Source organism: Physeter macrocephalus, chromosome 13 (genome assembly GCF_002837175.3).
Source record: "Physeter macrocephalus isolate SW-GA chromosome 13, ASM283717v5, whole genome shotgun sequence".
In the NCBI taxonomy this organism is placed as follows: domain Eukaryota; kingdom Metazoa; phylum Chordata; class Mammalia; order Artiodactyla; family Physeteridae; genus Physeter; species Physeter macrocephalus.
The window spans coordinates 22,594,608-22,611,753 of NC_041226.1; the positions used below are offsets into that span (position 1 = coordinate 22,594,608).

Here is a 17,146-nt window from a genome sequence, read left to right on the forward strand (position 1 = left end):
TTCTAACTCTGATCCTATATAATACAAAATTGGGACTTAAAAAAAAAAGAGGTTCATTTCCCCTGGAATTATAAAAGAATACATGCTTCCTGAAAGAATTTGAGAAGTAGAAAAACGGAAAAAAAAAAAAAAACCCAAACAAAAACCCGTAAAATCTCATAATCAACCAATCCAGAAAAAACCCACCGTCACATAAAAATGGAATACTGGTTACAAATCCAGTGCCAGCCCCTCTTGTGCCATGGTGCTCTTAAGAGCATTTCCAATTTGTCTGTCTTGTGTTTCTAAATAGTTATACTTGTAGTTATACTGGGATAATGAAAATCTGGCAAGTGAGCTGGAGTGAAAGACTTTTTTTTTTTAACCCACAACAGCCCACAATGATCTGGTTGGTTAGAATAAATCTTTACAGGATATTCTCTTTATGCACATTGTCTGCTTCAGATAAGCTAATAATATTAAAAGAAACAAAACAAAAATAAAAGACGACAACTTCTCAGATATAGATGCAACTTTATTCATACATAAAAAATCACACCTCAGGAATTCTTCTTTTCTAAAAACAGCCTTTTAATTGTAAAGTTCAAAATGAAAAGATCGAAAGGGGCAGTGTATAGCTTTTTAATTTTGTACATACTCTAGTCACGGTTAAATATTTAAGCTGCAAAAAAATATACCTCTCCTATAATAGGAAATGCATGACCTTTTGTAAGTGCAGACTAAAATCACATGATGGTGTCAAAAGCCAAAGTAAAAAAATTAACAGTCTGAAGTAGAAGACTTGGTACTGATGTTACATGGGTACTATCCTAGCTACTTCCCCCATGTTGACTCTTCCTCTTAGGTATATAACTCAAGAGAGACTGTTTTTTGTGAACAATACTTATCATTGCCATGGAAAAAGTGAAGAGAAGTGACAAGGGCTCCTGTAAATAGTCTAAAAACTATCTCCCATGATCATACATTTCTAAGTAATATATAATGTTAACATTATCCACCCTATATAAGAACCAAAAAGTGCCAAGATGTTTCAGGATCAAATAATTTATATGATAACTGTTAATCTATTCTGGAGCATGTAGGCCTCAGTACCATCTTAAAGCCCAACCTTACTTCTAAAAAAAATCATTAATTCAAAGAACCATAAAATGTTCAAGTGATAAATGTCAAGTAGCTGCTACATCTGAACAAGATAAAAAATTCTTAGAAAACCGTAACTTTTCTTTTCTTTCTCTTTTTGGCATAGGGCTTAATTTATGATATTTTTCCCAATATAAAAAAAATTTATCGGATGAGACAGCCTTATTATGGGTGTAGCTACCCCCTGTCACCTTTTGTCTCCCCTCCCAATTCCCCCACTTGCTAAAGCCATTTATTTACCAGTAAGGTTGTTATTATTTGAAGCATCAAAATCTACCTGAGATGACAAGTTAGAGAGCTGAACAAAATCATATAATGTCAAGGACAATGAACTTAAATGTCACCTTCACCAAACAGTAAAGAATGTTAAAATGTCTGCTCCCCTCTTTGAACTTAGTGTTGTTCTCTTTTCTTCTTCATTTTTAAGTTTCAAAAGAGGTCACAGCTCTACAAAATTTGGCCAAGAAGTACAGAAAATTAAAAAGTTCTTAGCAGAAAATGTTAACAATCCCAATTTTCTGCCAAATGGAAAGGAGCATTGATTTACCAGGTCTTTTGCAGCTTTGGAAGAGGGAAGGGAATAAAATGGAAGACCACCTGTCTATCCTGTTCAGATAGCTACTTTCTTCTTTTATTGTCAATGTTGTTATATTGGGTTTGGTCTCTCCATGGGGCAAAAACCTCTGGCTTGGCCTCACATTTCGTTAAAACTGTCCTCAGGGTGGCATGAAAGAGCATTAGACCTGAGGTACCACATAAGGTGGTCACTCATGGAAAGTATTAATATTTTCTCCCTTTTGTTAAGGTCACAGACATTCCAAGGGTGATGGAAGAAACAGTAAATACGTACTAGAGAAATATCCCTATCTACCTTCAGGTGAGGAAAGCAAAGCAAAAGTAAGTATCCGAAGATGACACTTTTACATTAAAAATACCAAAATTTCTCAAAAATATATATTAGGAATTTACATAAGGATGAAGAACTAGAAAACATTTCTTCCTTTCATCAGGGAAAAAAATCATAACAAAATTAATGAAAGTAATAGATGCTCCTGTACAAAGTTTTGTGTTCAGAAAATATCCATTAAAAATGACATCTTTGGTCAAAAGGTAGCTCTGTTCAACCTGCTTAGACAAGACTTTTTCAATTTGCTTAAGAGAAAAATTCATCTTATAAATAGTAATACTCTTGAGTAGGTTACGGTTATGGAAGATCATTGTACTTCTATGATCAGGAGAAAAATTTGTCACATAATTTGACTGAACAGTTTACTCAATTTTCATGAAGCCTAGATGAGCTAGGACTCAGAATCTTTTTTCATTAAAACCGTGTGCTTCATCAAAACTAGAGCACAGAACTAGCAGAACAATCGGGATTAATCTGTAAGAAAATATAACTTCCAGAATTTGAATTTAAGCTTTAACTATTAGGAGTTTTGTTTAATATCTTAAGGGGCAGTGCTTAAAGCATCACAAACTTACAATACTCCATTGGTGGGTTTTTTTTTTTAACATCTTTATTGGAGTATAATTGCTTTACAGTGGTGTGTTTCTGCTGTATAACAAGGTGAATCAACTATACATAAACATATATCCCCAGATCCTCTCCCTCTTGCGTCTCCCTCGCACCCTCCCTATCCCACCCCTCTAGGTGGTCACAAAGCACCGAGCTCATCTCCCCGTGCTATGCAGCTGCTTCCCACTAGCTATCTATTTTACATTTGGTAGTATATATATGTCAATGCTACTCTCTCACTTCGTCCCAGCTTACATCAGGGTGGTTTTGATTACAGTTTCCATTTCCATTTTTGTATTCAGGGATTATGAGTTTGATTTTTTTTTAAAGTTACTTATGATTGATATAAAAGATCTGTCCCCAATAAATTAGCTAAAGCATGTTAAATATAAATGAATCAAGTCAGATCATCCCAAAGCAGGTTAAAGACTTAGAAAGCTTTGGTGGAGATCACAGAGACCAGGTCTCAGACTTCACACTGGTAACGGTTAATGGTGTTCTCTTGTCCCTCAGATTGCCTTTCCTAGAAATACTTACTGAAGTTGGAAAAATCAAAATAGTTTTTCCTTAGCACATGAAATAATGCAGAGGTCCCTCTTTCTGACTTAGAAACAAACAAACCAAAAAATCTAAACCACAAATAAAAAGCCCTGATTGCCACAACAAGCAAATTGATAACAAAATGGACAAAACCTCCATACCCTCTATTTTCAAGTAAATGTTGTGTATTCACTGGCTGCAGTTTAGAGGGAAATCCAAACAATTTCAAATTCATGGCTTCACTGTGAGGACCCGACACACTCACTCAGGGCAAGTTCATAATATCTGATGAGGGGGTCTGAGCTGTGGGAGAGACTCAGTGGATGGTCCTGACCAGATCTTAACAGGGCACTTGTGAGATAGCACAAAAATTAGGGAGTGGCGGGGAGGTGGGGGAATCCTCAAAAATTTATTTGAAGAAAAGCCCACATTTCCTCAGAAGCCAAAGACACATAAAATTCTACTCTACATAAGACACACTGATTTCATGTTTCCACGTGACTTTAAAGGATGTGTGGTTTGTAAGACTAAAGTAATCATCTAATCTTAAGAAACTCAAAATAAAGGAAGAAAGATGGACAGACAGAAAAAAAGAGTATTCTTCAACTCTTCTTCATTGCATAGGGAAATCCCCCTGAAGTAAGAATAAGAAAATTCAGTAAGTTGGAAAATATTTCTCACTTTAACCATATTTTCCCTGAAAGTCACAATTTAATACTGATGTAGGTTTCATACAATTAAAAATCACAAAGATTTTAAGAAGCAACCTTAGCTTTTATGTAATCACCATTATGAACCCTTGTCAGTTTGGGCTACGTATGAGTGATGTTAACGGTTTTGAACCTTAACTTACAGAGAACATTTCAAAAGCAATGAACATCTTTTGTGATCTTGTTTAACATAAAAAGACTGCTAGCAAACCTCATTCTTTAATAAAGCAAGCATATTTACCCAAGTTTCAAACCACACTTTCCTTTGCCATGTCTCACAAATGAAAAGCTTTTATTTTAGCATTTTGAATAGTAATGCCCTGTTAGGTTATTATGAGGACAAGTCTACTTTCCCAGTATACAACATTTTTTATTCCACAAGGCTGGATTTTCAAACCTCACAGTTTACTTAGAAAATAAAGATCTGAAGGTTTATAACCTATTATAAAAGGAAATAAATTTTTACACAGTTATATATAACAGAGTATTTAGAAAAGTTCAAATTTATCAGTACGAAAATATACCTCACTGAAATATACTTACTTATAAAAACATATTGCCTTTGCCATGTGAAAACCTGGTGTTTAGTTCCCTAGATTTCTTTATCAGGGCTTTTTTCTGAGCTTCATCAAACCGATGAACTTTGAGATCTGTATCACGGTTAAATGGGGTTCTTTCTTGGGGCTTATTTTTATCTTCAGCAGCCTTACTCTTTAGTTTTTTCTGATGAATGTCCATAAGCGATTCTGACCTTTTTGATTCCTGGGGAGAGCAAGACAGCAGAAAGAAAAATCTTATATAGATCATTGACAGAATATAATCATGAAACAAAAGAATGAAGTAGTAATGGTAAACATTAAGGAGGGCTATTTACAAACCCAATAGGTTTTTTCCAAATCTAAGACAGCATCTCTGAAGAAAATCTGTTATCAGAGGCAAATTCAATTAGACCAAAATGAAGGTATATACCAACTATATGCCACACAATAAAAAAAGAGCAAGACGGAGAGTAAACTAATGTTTAAATAACCATCATGAATATCACTGTGTGATTAGTCAACATTAGAGTCTGAACCAAGAACACAGGTGAGAAAGAAGAGCAATTACTTTCTCACTTGGGAGCCTGGTTAAAGCTTCATGGATGGGCTGGTCCGTGAACCCTGAACGGGTGGAACTGAAGAGACGGGCACTGCCAGGCTGAAGCTAAAGCAAGTGCAAAGCAGAAAAACCACAGCACAGAGATGACAAAATCCAAGGCCGGTGCAGGAAAAGCTGGCATAGTCTGTGTGCCAAGAGAATTTTTGTCCTTTCAGCTTTATCTCCTTCCTTTTCTTTCTTTTTAGCTGGGGTAGGTGCTCACATTTTCTTTTTCTTTTCTTTTTTCTTAAACTGAAGTATAGCTGATTTACAATATATTAGTTTCACATTTTCAAATATATCTAGTAGGATGAGGTCTGAGCAAAGTCAACTGATTTCATAAATTGGAGATTCTTTACAGACCTTTCAGTATTGGTTAAACTAAAAGACAGAACAGCCCTGGATTGGAGAAGCAGGGAGTGGGATGCAGGAGTAGATGCAGGTAGTACAGATCAGCAGCCATCAAACTGCGATATATGTATCCTTGGGGGCCACACGGAGTGGACTCCACGCGGTATGAAGGCATGGAGAATTTCAACATTACCTACCCATGATTCTCAACTTCTTAGCCTCACTTAAAGCTGACTTGCCTGGTAATGCATCTCGTGAGGATGTCTCCCCTTTCATTACAGCCCTTTCCCATTTAACAAAGGAGAGGTCTTTCAGAATCTTATTACAGAATATTGTCTTGGACAGCAAGTCTCCAGAGCATCAAATAAAAAACCTGAAATATTGTATGAATGAAACTTCTTCTAATCAAGGAATTGTAAACCCAGGAGGCTTTGTGTCCTTTTGTGTCTCAAACATATTTCTCTTAAGAGCGTAATGTCCTTTCGGAATGGGTAGTCTGGCTCTTGTTGGAATGTTCTGAATTCAGATATACTGCAGAATGGGGCAATGAAAGAAAAGACAATTTTTGCTTAACAACCACATCTCTTCCAGGCCCTGCCTCCTGTCAGAGAATATATTTGAGAGCAAAGACATGAGGAGAGCTCAGTAAAAGCAAAGTAACTGGTAAGAAACGATGAAGGTGGCAGCATCTTATTTTATCAGAAGACAAACTCATGGCACCTACCCACCTACGTTACAATTCAGAAGTGTCATAGGAATGATCATAATCACATCTATTTGAACAGAGAAATGAAGTCAGACTTTCTCACAGAAAGTTAGTCTCAGTCACCTGTCTGATTTGACAATGAGATCTGACTTTATCAGTCAAGTTATGTGGTTGCTATTTCCTATAAATTGAGCTCTATCTGGATGCTGTATTAGTAAATATTTATTTGAATTAGCACTATTTCCATGTTCTCAATCCCTCTCATTTCATAAATTGGTCATTTCATAAATCTTGGTAAAGTCTTTAGGAAACAAATTGATTTGTAAGTTAAGTGCTTTCAAATTCTTTATTTTTAATGAAAACTGGAGGTGAAAAAAAATCAAATGTTGCTAAGAAAAAATAACCTATCAATATACATAGCATGGAGAAACAGTTAAGAACTAAAATTCTGCATTTGGAAAAATCTGGTTAGCAATGACGGTTCTGACATTTTCAACACTGGTGACCTTAGGCAAGTTATTTAAGCCTCAATTTCTCAGCTGTAAGATAATAAATCATAATAGTAATAATGTCTAAATATTTGGATGAGGTAGGAGTTAAGTAATCTAATGAATACAAAGGATTTAGTAGTGTGGCGGGGCTCATAAGAATCAATCAAGGGAGTTCCCTGCTGGTGCAGTGGTTAAGAATCCACCTGCCAATGCAGGGGACATGGGTTCGAGCCCTGGTCCAGGAAGATCCCACATGCCGCGGAGCAGCTAAGCACGTGAGCCTTAACTGTTGAGCCTGCACTCCAGAGCCCGCGAGCCACAACTACTGAGCCCGCGAGCCACAACTACTGAGCCCGTGCGCCTACAGCCTGTGCTCCACAACAAGAGAAGCCACCAAAATGAGAAGCCTGCGCACCGCTTTGAAGAGTAGCCCCAGCTCGCTGCAACTAGAGAAAGCCTAGTTGTGCACAGCAACAAAGACGCAACGCAGCCAAAAAAAAAAAAAAAAAAAAAAAAAATCAGTCAATAAACGTTAAGTATTCAATTTACTGAGCACATACTATATTGTAATCCTCACAACATCTCTATAAATTAAATGTTATTATTCCCATTATACAGATTTGGAAAGTGAGAATGAGAAAATAAGCCCTGTTCAGGGGGGCTGGAGAGTCAGGGCACTATAGCCTTTCCTCACTCTCTTTACCCTGTCCCTCAGTATCCAGTAGGGTGGCAATGCTGCCAGCTTGTGCCCTTTGGAAAAAAGATGAAAAACGGTCCTCAGTTGAGAAGTTATTAAATGTCTAGCCGTTCTGAATGCAAAAAAAAAAAAAAAGACCAATGTGAAAAAAAATCAAAGTTGAGAGAGAGTTGACAGTTGAGAGATCATTAATAGTAATTTTTTGTTAATAGATCATTATAAGGTTTAAGTAAGTAAGTAGAAATCACACCAAAAGCCAATTCATGTAGAGATCAATTTGCTAAATGACTGGTTTGCTGATTTACCAAATTTAATCATTTAACAAAAATGTGTAGGTTTTATATTAATTTACAAAAAGCCAGGGCACTTTATTTTGAATGGGCTAGTTTTTCAGCAGTTTTTGAAAATTCATGCTAGGATTCTAGTTGTTTGGTTTTTATTTTGCCTTCATGGTAATATTTTAAAGAGTGTTCAATTTAACAATACTAAGAGTTATAAGGTGGTTTAGTCTTAAGACTATATTAATATTTTGAAAACTATATCTCATAAGTAACCAAAATTTCAGCATAAGATTAGAACGCTAATTTTTTGGATGTGTTTTAAAATAAACTGCAGACACTGTTACATGTATCCCTAGTATTTCAGCATGATTTCACTAACTAGAGTTCAATATCTGTTTACAATTTTTTCTTTTACAGTAAATTTACATACAATGAAATGCACAAATCTTAATACTACATTCACTGAGTTTTACAATTCAAACTCCTAGCAATTTCTAGAGCATATTTCCATCACCTCAGAAAGCTCTGTATGCCCCTTCCTAGTCCATCTCCACAATCCCACTCCAACAACAACTATTCTGATTTTTTTCCCACCATAGATTCATTTTGCTTATTGTAGAGCTTCATATAAATGGAATCATACAGTAGTACTTGGGTAGGAAGTCTTGCGTAAGACTCCTTTCGCTCAGCATAATGACTTTGAGATTAATCCACGTTGTTGCATTTATTTGTAATTTGTTCCTTTTTATTGCCGAGTGGTATTTTATCATGAACACAGGTTGGCTTTTTCTTTCTCTTACTGATGGACAGCTGGGTTGCTTGAAGTATTTAGTTGTTATGAATAAAGCTTCTATGAACATTCCTGTATAAGTCTTTTTGAAGCTATTATGAGTGAAGCACGCTCGAGTCTGTGAAAACATGTTTTCATCTGTCTTACATAAACACCCAGGGGTGGAGCTGCAGGATTATAGGGTAGGTGTTCGTTTGGTTTTATAAGAAATGCCCGTTTGGAAAAAGGCCCAGCCTGTTAATTTTCAGCTATTCTTCCTTTCTAACATAACTCATTACAGCTATAAATTTTGCCTCTAAGTACCACTTTATATTACATCTCACACATTTTGATATGTTGTACTGAATATTTTTTTATCATTCAGGTTTAGGTACTTTCTAACTTCCATTATCATGTCTTCTTTGATGTAAAGTTTAAATTTTGAATTTTCTAATTTCCAGTTGTGTAGGGCTTTTAAGTTATTCTGAAGTTTAACTTAAATTCTTTGTGGTGCCTGAATGATAGTGATTCTTTCAATTTTGTTGAGACTTGACTTTGAGCTGGTCAGTTGTCAAAGATGTTCCATTTGGGTTGGGTTTCTGGTCAGTTTCCAACTGTGTTTCATGTATGCTTCACTGTGGTACTGGTCTACATATGCCCAATAAATCATGCTAACTATATTTTTAATGCTTATGGAAATTTTCACGAACTAATATGCTAGGAACAGCAGGTAATTTTCCTGAATACCTTTCAGGGACCAAAGGGTTCAATGGTTTACATTTATTCTTTGAGCTGGAACACTAGTGTTTTGTTTTTTGTTTTTATTTGTTTTTGTTTTTTTTTAATGAGTAAGAGACTATTACAAAATAATAATATGCCCAATGAATACTGACTGTTTAGTTTATAAATTTAAATTGAACCATAGTTGAAATTTTTATATTTATATAGATTTATATTTTTCTCCCATATTTAAATCATTACATCAAACATTCCAAATCAGCTTACTATTTAAAATGTATGAATTGGGCTCTCTAGGAGTTAGTAAGGCTCTTACTTTATAATCATGTGCTACCCATCTCTAGGAATTGAATTTCTGATATATGACTTAAGTAAAAAGTGAACTGAAAATGTTGAGATGCATTAAAAAAGCCTACACTAAAGGACTACACACACACACACACACACATATACACATACAGACAAGAGTATTTTTCAGAACAGATGTACAGAAAAAGACTGAGATGAAAAGGAAGACTAAGAAAGAGAAAAAAGAAAAAGAGAAAAAATGAGAAGAGCATTAAAAGATGGGAAAAAATGAAAGGCCATATATTTTATCCCCTGACTTACATTGTATGCGGATACCTGCTCGGCCAATCTCTTTTCCATTCCTGTCAATATATGTTCTTCATCCTTCTTATTGAATGACTTTCTTGCTTCTGGTGTCTCCTGAGGAATGAACACAGAAAACACATTACTAAACCATATAATTAAGAGAAAATAAAAAAGAAATACTATTATTTTAACTCAGATTGAGTACTAGGAGACTAAACGAAGCCAGGCCCGTTGAATCTCTTCCCACTAGAAATGTTAATATACTTGATAAGGGATCTGTTAGGGTTCTACTCTAACATTTGCCTGAAAACAAGAAAAACCCCCAAAAAACCTCTAACCAATCAACTAACTGGATTTTATCAAACTCAGAAATGAGACTGACAAACAATAATGAAATGTAGAAGAGAAAATAAGGCTTAAAAAGAAATCTTATATTATCTGTTTTCAAAGCTAGGAAAAGGACTCTTGAGGGAAAAGAAATAAAAAGAAATAAATGGGGTACAGAAAAAAATAAAAATAAAACTATCTTTATTCACAGAGGACATGACTGGCAATGTAGAAAATGCCAAAGAATCTATTAAAAAACTCCTGGCATTAGTAAGCATAAGTGTAGCAAAGCTGCAGGATGCTAGGCCAACATACAAAATATACCAGCAATGAACAATTGGAATTTGAAATTTAAAAAGAAATACCATTTACCATAGCGCGCGCGCACGCGCGCGTGCGCACACACACACACACACACACAAATGAAATACTTAGGTAAATTTCCAATAAATTTTAGTAGGAAAAAAAAAGTATTCTGGAGAATATAGTCCCAACCAGGAAAGAAGAAGGCCCATATAAAATCAACTGAAAACCACTTTCCTCAAAGCATGTTTTTATACTGTTGCTGTTTGCTTAAGAAAGTCAAGGAGGTCCCCACACCATTTTTCCCTTAATGATGGACTAAAACAACATTGTACTTAATAAATAAAGTATGTTAAAAAACATAGGAGTAGCTCATTTCTTATTTTTCCATAAAAATTTCCCCAGAAAGATTCTTTTACTTGTAAATATTAAGAGAAAAAATGATGTTCTGATAAGATGGAGGTAAAAACCTGACCAGTTAAGAGTGAGTAAATCTAGTCAAGACTGGGAAATGAGAACATAACAGATCTTATTCAATTAATTTATGCATAACACTGCCATTTCTTTCTAAAAAGCAATCTTACTTCATTTGGGCATGTTGGTTAAGTGAATGTGCGAACATTAGTGGTATGAGAGATGAATGCTGGGGAGTCAAATATAAAAAAGTAAGATGAAGTGGTGGAGAAAAATCTACAAAAAGCTAATTTGCAGAGAGATAAAAAAGGAAACTTGACTAAGATCTGTTACAAAAATCAAAAATTAGTCATGACCTTTATACAGGACAGCTCTGTGACACTATATAATTTGTACCACAAATATAAGTCTGTGGTATTATATGCTGTAATACAGTGTCACATAAAATTTAAGGGATATTAGTCATCCCTTTGGGAGTCTGTTGTAAACACAGAACAAAACACTTTCAGCCCTGAAAAGAATGACCAGATCTAAAGAACTCAGTCATAGGGCCTAAAATCACTTGAGTTCAAATTATACTGGCTAGTTTCTGTTTGTTCCATTTTTCTGTGGTATTTTTCTTTGAGGAAGACTCCCTGCATATCCGGCTGTAGGCTAGACATCTACTCACATACAGTGAGGAACACAAGCACTGAAAAAAGCACAAATAAAAAGTCCATGTAAGCAAGGGGATTAAATGTCTTTTTGGAAACAATCTTAAAGGCTAAATTATAAAAAATGTCAGTATGTTATTTTTATAAAAGACCAGTTAAGAAAGAGCAGACAGGCGTTCCAACACTAGTCATTTACGGTGTGTAGCTCACTTCTATACCGTATCTTCTGTTGTCTCTTCTGCCCTCAGGTGTGTTGGTTCACCTCACCTTTCTGTTACAACTCTCAGATTTCCTTGAATCCTCTGGGCAAAGGAGAACTTATGATTTTGCCACATATTCTGCTAAAATGTGGAGACTGCCACATATCATCCACATGTTAAGAATGACACTATTTCACAAACAGTTCTCCACTAAAATGAGAGCGCCATAAGGAGCTTTTTCTATTACCTGTGACCAAACAGAATACCTGGCAGAGGAGATACTCAATTTACAGTTATAGAATGAAAATGGAAATCCTCATAATTCTAGGTACTGATGAACAAGATAAACAGAGTTAGGGGTGTGAATTTAAGTCAGAACTGATAAAGCTATAATCATAAGGTGCCAGTTAGTCAAGCATTTAAGATTGGAATGGGACATCTCAAGGAAACTGAAACTTTGGGATGGAGTGAATTCAAGGAGTTAGTGCTGAGGACACTGGTTGGACCCCTAACTTACAATGGAATATTTCATAATAAATGGAGAGATCCAAGAAAAGAAAATCTAACAATCATATTTTATGCATACTTTTGTGGGTATTTTTTAAATACATTATTCAATGTATTAATGAAAGGGCTTTTTGCCTATCTTGACAGTAATATGAAGTTTAGTGCACTTGAGCTACTGTTATTTTGAGAGATAGTCCCTATGTATCACTTAACTTGCTAGGTTAATCTGTGCCTTGGCTTGTTCAAGACATGTTAAAAGAAATTTTCATGGAGATAGTATGATGTATAAAGACCAGGGGATTTGGAGTCAGAAAGGTCTAGAAGGGAATTACTGTTCATGACTTACCAGCATTTAATTCCAGAAAAGGTGACCTCATAGAGGATAGTGTCTCCCTTCATAAAATGAGGGCAGTAAACCTATGTCTCCAGGTTCTCTTGAGATTTAGATGAGATAATTTATTGGGAAATAGTAAGTAAATACACAGGAAGCAACTGGCATCACTTTCTTTTAACTTTCCTTCAGGGGAAATCTTTTCCCTTTGGAATCATAATTTAAAAAACAGTACTCTTAAATAATTCTGCCTCCTATTTTTTCAAAATAGAATCAACATGGACAAAAATACAGGAACAAACAAACCCTCTTACCTTAGCTTTCCTTTCCCTGTCAGCTGGCATATCTGTCCAGACTGATCGATCTCCAGATTTGTCATCAGCTCTTCTCTTGAAAGTTCTGGGCCCAAGACCAAAGTCTTTCAGCTCCGGAGGAAGCTCAGTCATCCAAGACTCTCTTGTAATTGGTTTAGATGAATCCTTTAAGAGAAATAAAAAGTAAAAAAAAAAAAAAAAAAAAGTAGCCTTGGAAAATGTGTATGTGTGCATGTGTGCACATGTATGTGTGTATGTGTGTAGAATACTGTATAAGTGACTATGATTGTCAACTAAGGCTTGAAAGTTAATTACCAGACTTTAAGAGAAAGGATTTAATAGACTATTTTTTTTGGTCATATATGTTATGAATACTTTATTGTTCCTTTGACTTAATGTTATCTTTTGCCATACAGAAATTTTTAAGTAGGCAAAATTTCTACTCTTTTCCTTTTATACCTTCGGAATTACCTAGAGCCTAAATTTTTATACACTTACATATGTACATAAATATTTTTTTAATGTCTGTTTTTAAAACTGAGATTTTTAATATATTCGGTCAATTTCTCAGAGAAAAGCGTACTATGCATTTAAAACTTACCTCGTCTCCTTTAGTCAGTTTTTCTTTCATTCTCTGGGCCCTTTTTTCAAACTCTGTCATTACACTAGAGTTAACTGGTCCTTTGGCAGGCATCGGCCCAATAATGTCCTCCTCTTCACTGCTACCTGTTTCCTTCTGAAATAAGAAAATGATCCTAAATTACTTATAATTTAACTGTGACTGATAACCTAGAAACAGAACAAAAAGCAAACACTGTGTTGCTGGCTAATCACTGAGAACCTTTCCTGTGCCTTCCTCAAGTGCACCATACAAAAATGACAAATCCAGGGGCTGTGGACTGTCCCACCTCTTCCCTATGTCCACGGCAGAGCTCATTAACTCATCTCAGTCCTCTTCCTGATGGACATAGATGTGGCCTCACAATTTCTCTGTAATATTCCAGAGAATTATTAATGATTAGTCAGAGATGACACAAGTTGAAACCATTTTCTTTCCTGGTACAGAAGGAGCTCTTTGGAATAAGATGCACACAAATAAGACATTCTTGGAAGCTGTATCAGCCTTCATGATTTAGTACAGTCCACTGAAACAGAAATGCTGTGCAAAGCCTTACAAAACACTGGCCCAAACGAGTTAATTTGGTTCCCAAAGTATTTCTCTCATTACCCCAAAGACACAATAGTATTGCAATAACTGAATTCAAGTAGTTCTTAGTAAATCATTTTTTTAAGTTAATTAATTTTTTTAAAGAACAGTGATTTTAATTTTTTTTTTTTTTGGCTGCGTTGGGTCTTCAATGCTGTGTGTGGGCTTTCTCTAGTTGTAGTTAGTGGGAGCTACTCCTCATGGCGGTGCGCGGGCTTCTCATTGAGGTGGCTTCTCCTGTTGCGGAGCACGGGCTCTAGGCGTGCAGGCTTCAGTAGTTGCAGCACATGGGCTCAGTAGTTGCGGTGCACACGGGTTCTAGAATGCAGGCGCAGTAGTTGTGGTGCACGGGCTTAGCTGCTCTGTGGCATGTGGGATCTTCCTGGACCAGGGCTCGAACCCATGTCCCCTGAATTGGCAGGCGGATTCTTAACCACTGAGCCACCAGGGAAGTCCCATTAGTAAATCATTTTATTAAAGGGTTTTCATGTAAGACTGTGTTAGATGCTATATGCACTTGGGTTTAAAACAGTTCTTGTCAGACACAAAAGACCCCGAATAGCCAAAGCAGTCTTGAGGGCAAAAAACTGAGCTGGAGGAATCAGACTCCCTGACTTCAGACTATACTACAAAGCTACAGTAATCAAGACAATACACTCAAAATGGATTAGAGACCTAAATGTAAGACTGGACACTCTAAAACTCATAGAGGAAAACATAGGAAGAACACTCTTTGACATAAATCACAGCAAGATCTTTTTTGAGCCACCTCCTAGAGTCATGGAAATAAAAACAAAAATAAACAAATGGGACCTAATGAAACTTAAAAGCTTTTGCACAGCAAAGGAAACCAGAAACAAGATGAAAAGACAACCCTCAGAACGGGGGAAAATATTTGCAAACGAATCAACAGACAAAGGATTAATCTCCAAAATATAAAAACAGCTCATGCAGCTCATATGAAAAAAACAAACAACCCAATCCAAAAATGGGGAGAAGACCTAAATAGAAGAAGACCTAAATAGCCCCTTCTTTCTCCAAAGAAGACATACAGATGGCCAAGAAGCACATGAAAAGCTGCTCAACATCACTAATTATTAGAGAAATGCAAATCAAAACTACAATGAGGTATCACCTCACACCAGTTAGAATGGGCATCATCAGAAAAATCTACGAACAACAAATGCTGGAGAGAGTGTGGAGAAAAGGGATCCCTCCTGCACTGTTGGTGGGAATGTAAATTGATACAGCCACTATGGAGAACAGTATGGAGGTTCCTTAAAAAACTAAAAATAGAATTACCATATGACCCAGCAATCCCACTACTGGGCATATACCCAGAGAAAACCATAATTCAAAAAGACACATGCACCCCAATGTTCACTGCAGCACTATTTACAATAGCCAGGTCATGGAAGCAACCTAAATGCCCATCGACAGACGAATGGATAAAGAAGATGTGGTACATATATACAATAGAATATTACTCAGCCATAAAAAGGAACGAGATTGGGTCATTTGTAGAGACGTGGATGGATCTAAAGACTGTCATACAGAGTGAAGTCAGTCAGAAAGAGAAAAACAAATATTGTCTATTGATGCATATATGTGGAACCTAGAAAAATGGTACAGATGAACTAGTTTGCAGGGCAGAAATAGAGACACAGATGCAGGGAACAAATGTATGGACACCAAGGGGGGAAAGTGGCACGGGGTGGTGGTGGTGGTGGGATGAACTGGGAGATTGAGATTGACATATATACACTAATATGTTTTAACTAGATAACTAATAAGAACCTGCTGTATAAAAAAATAAATAAAACAGTCCTTGTCCTCAACAAGGAGAGAAAGATAAACAACAAGATGAACAACAATAAGATGTTTGTCCTCCAGCTGTGACAGGAAGCTTCTTCCTCTTTTTTTTTCAAACTACCAGGATTAGGCAAGTTAATTTGTGTCCTTTACGTTTTCCCCGCTAGCCACTTAATGGTTAACTTTCTGTGGTTTCTTCTCTGAACCCTTATAACAATCGCTCTTAGTACAAATAACTAGATAATCACATATTGTCTTGCAGCTTATTCTAAGCCACACACACACACACACACACATATACACTCTCTCTCTCTCTCTCTCTCTCTCTCTCAATAACTATGGACTTTGCTTCATTTGAAGACTGGGAGATGGCATTATTATTCCTGTTTCCTTTTTGAGGAAACCTACTTTGAAAGGTTAAACTTGTCTGAGGTTATAAAACTAGTATCTAAGACTCCAATATTCTAAGATCAGGGCCAGTATTTTTTCTACTTACACTACAGCAGCCCCTCTATTATTTTCTTTATTTCAACTGCTAATGATCTAACTTTAAATGTCTATAGCTTATCTCTACAACAGTAAGCTCTTTGATAGCAAAGACATTGTCTTAAACATATTTATAGCCCTCTACAAATATAATACGTGGTGATATAAAATGAGCAGATATAGAAGACATAATAAACTTTTAATACTGTAAGAGACATGATATCAATATAGTGTTGAAGTTTAGGATGACGGGATAAACTAATGATAGTTACACTCCCATCCAACAAGAGATGGTTTTATAAAGGTAGATGCCTGAAATTTTTAGAAATAAAAAGCACTTAGGATATTGGGAGACAGAAACTAAATGGGTGGATGGAGGAACAAACAAAATCAGGCCCAATACACTAAAATAAAACGAGAACCCGGAATCACAAACCTAAATCCAATCTAGGTATTAAATCATTTTGGTGTCCTGGATGAGTTATTTAAATTTTTTTTAAAAGGTGAGTTATAATATTTTATCCAGAAATATAATAGAAATTACGTACCCTACTGGTTTATAGTTTGGACTGCAGAGTTAGACCTAGTTTCCAGGCCTCAATCTGCCACTGTATCAGCCCTGTGACATCAAGCGTAATATTATTATTATTATTATTATTTTTAACATCTTTATTGGGGTATAATTGCTTTACAATGGTGTGTTAGTTTCTGCTTTATAACAAAGTGAATCAGCTACACATATACACATATCCCCATATCTCCTCCCTCTTGCATCTCCCTCCCACCCCTCTAGGTGGTCACAAAGCACCGAGCTCATCTCCCTGTGCTATGTGGCTGCTTCCCCCATCTGTTTTACATTTGGTAGTGTATATGTCCATGCCACTCTCTCACTTCGTCCCAGCTTACCCTTCCCCGTCCCTGT

The 17,146-nt window shown here is 36.1% G+C and overlaps 1 protein-coding gene across 1 annotated transcript in view; it reads right to left on the minus strand.

Annotated features, from left to right (window-relative positions):
- Positions 1 to 584: 584 nt before the first annotated feature.
- GPALPP1 (GPALPP motifs containing 1) overlaps positions 585 to 17,146 on the minus strand; it is a 30,509-nt gene continuing 13,947 nt past the window's right edge. Inside the window, exons 5-9 of the mRNA XM_007115188.4 lie at positions 13,321 to 13,455; positions 12,720 to 12,884; positions 9,686 to 9,784; positions 4,450 to 4,668; positions 585 to 3,830 (exon numbers count right to left, since the gene is read on the minus strand). Coding sequence (XP_007115250.1) covers positions 4,450 to 4,668; positions 9,686 to 9,784; positions 12,720 to 12,884; positions 13,321 to 13,455 — 618 coding nt within the window. The 3' untranslated portion in view covers positions 585 to 3,830. The remainder of the gene's footprint in view (positions 3,831 to 4,449; positions 4,669 to 9,685; positions 9,785 to 12,719; positions 12,885 to 13,320; positions 13,456 to 17,146) is intronic.